This window comes from Solanum tuberosum, unplaced genomic scaffold (assembly GCF_000226075.1).
Source record: "Solanum tuberosum cultivar DM 1-3 516 R44 unplaced genomic scaffold, SolTub_3.0 scf00863, whole genome shotgun sequence".
NCBI classification, from domain to species: domain Eukaryota; kingdom Viridiplantae; phylum Streptophyta; class Magnoliopsida; order Solanales; family Solanaceae; genus Solanum; species Solanum tuberosum.
In genome coordinates, this window is record NW_006239871.1 from 10929 (window position 1) to 12530 (window position 1602).

The window sequence follows — 1602 nt, forward strand, 5'->3', positions numbered from 1 at the left end:
AAATACATATGTATACCAGTTACATATATACAATTATCTGACAGATATACATATAGAATTCGCCTCTCTCCACTCTTTGCCCTCTCTCCTCCCTCTCCCAATCTCGCTGGCCAGATATACAAATACATATGTATACCAATTACATATATATTATTATTTGACAAATATACATACATATACAATTTGCCTCTCTTCACTCTGTGCCCTCGCTCGCCTCTCTCCTCCCTCTTACATGTAGCTGCGAATCGTAATTAGAAAACTACAACTATGGAGCATAATTAAGTTTTTTTTGAGCGTGTATATGTGAAAATTCCGCTTATCAAATTCAGTCAACAAAATTTTAATAGTGTACAAAATTGTCATAAATAAATAAATATATCATATAAGTACCAAAATGAATACTCTAAAAGCAAGTTAGTGTATTCAATAACTTTGGTAATTGTTCACGACCGAGTCTACACCCCAATCGAGACACGGTACAAGTGATTCGAGGCTAAACCTTGGCTTAACATATCAAAACATATCATATGGAACTAATGCGAAAGCTGAAACATATGCTTATTAAGTCTTAATAAGGAAATCAATAAATTCATGATGACCGAACAACTAATATTTGAGCAAGCCTTTAGTGTCTAAACTTAAGGAAATAAGTTTACCGGGACATGACCCCCATCCACCTCAAACCAAATACACAAAGAAACTAACTAAAGTCTGACAAACAACTAATCCATGAAGTCCCCAAATGAGCACACTATTTGCACTCATTACTATTCTTACAAAGTTGAATCAACACTTCAGCAGCAGTATCCATCTCTTCACCTCTTATAGATTTCAAATTCTTGCTGATATCTCTAACTTTGCCCCTCAAATTTTCCCCTGTTTTCCCTGTTATGACATCTTTAAGAGTTTCCGCGATTTCTCCTCTGTGAATTTTCCCATCATCATCTCTAACAATCTCTACGGCGACTCCCAATTCTACTATCAACCTAGCATTTGATGGTTGATCATACTGTATAGGCATAGCTATTATAGGAACCCCAAAATCTACACTTTCCATTACTGAATTCCAACCACAATGACTTATAAATCCTCCCGTACTCGGATGATTTAGAATTCTTGGCTGTGGTGCAAATTTGTCCAAAACTCTTCCCCTTTCTCCAATTCTTTCAAGAAAACCCTTTGGCAATGCATCTTCAAGATTTTGGTCTTCCCCTTTTGGAAATCTTGCAACCCATATGAAATTAACATTACTTAACTCCAACCCGAAAGCTACTTCTTCCATATCTTCTTTTGACAAGAAATACTCACTCCCAAAGGAGACGAAAACAGTTGAATTCACATCTTTTGTTTCTAGCCAATCCATGAGCTCCTTGTTGTCCACGTCGTTAGTGATTGGATCTTGAACTGGTGGACCAACAGGAACAACCTTCCAATTGATCAATTCAGTGCAATGATCAATGTATTTTGCCTCTATAGTTCTAGAGGTACTTATCAGCATGATTTGAATATTTCCATCCACTAAACGATCCTCGAAATCTTTAGCATACATTTTTTCTTGTTCAATTTTGCTGAGATTAATCGCGGGGAATGGGAATACAGCCT

General features: G+C 36.5%; 1 protein-coding gene across 1 annotated transcript in view; it reads right to left on the reverse strand.

The window, feature by feature from the left end:
• Nucleotides 1-643: 643 nt before the first annotated feature.
• LOC102590651 (beta-D-glucosyl crocetin beta-1,6-glucosyltransferase-like) overlaps nucleotides 644-1602 on the reverse strand; it is a 3614-nt gene continuing 2655 nt past the window's right edge. The window contains exon 4 of the mRNA XM_006367762.2: nucleotides 644-1600. Within this exon, the coding sequence (XP_006367824.1) occupies nucleotides 752-1600 (849 nt within the window). The 3' untranslated portion in view covers nucleotides 644-751. The remainder of the gene's footprint in view (nucleotides 1601-1602) is intronic.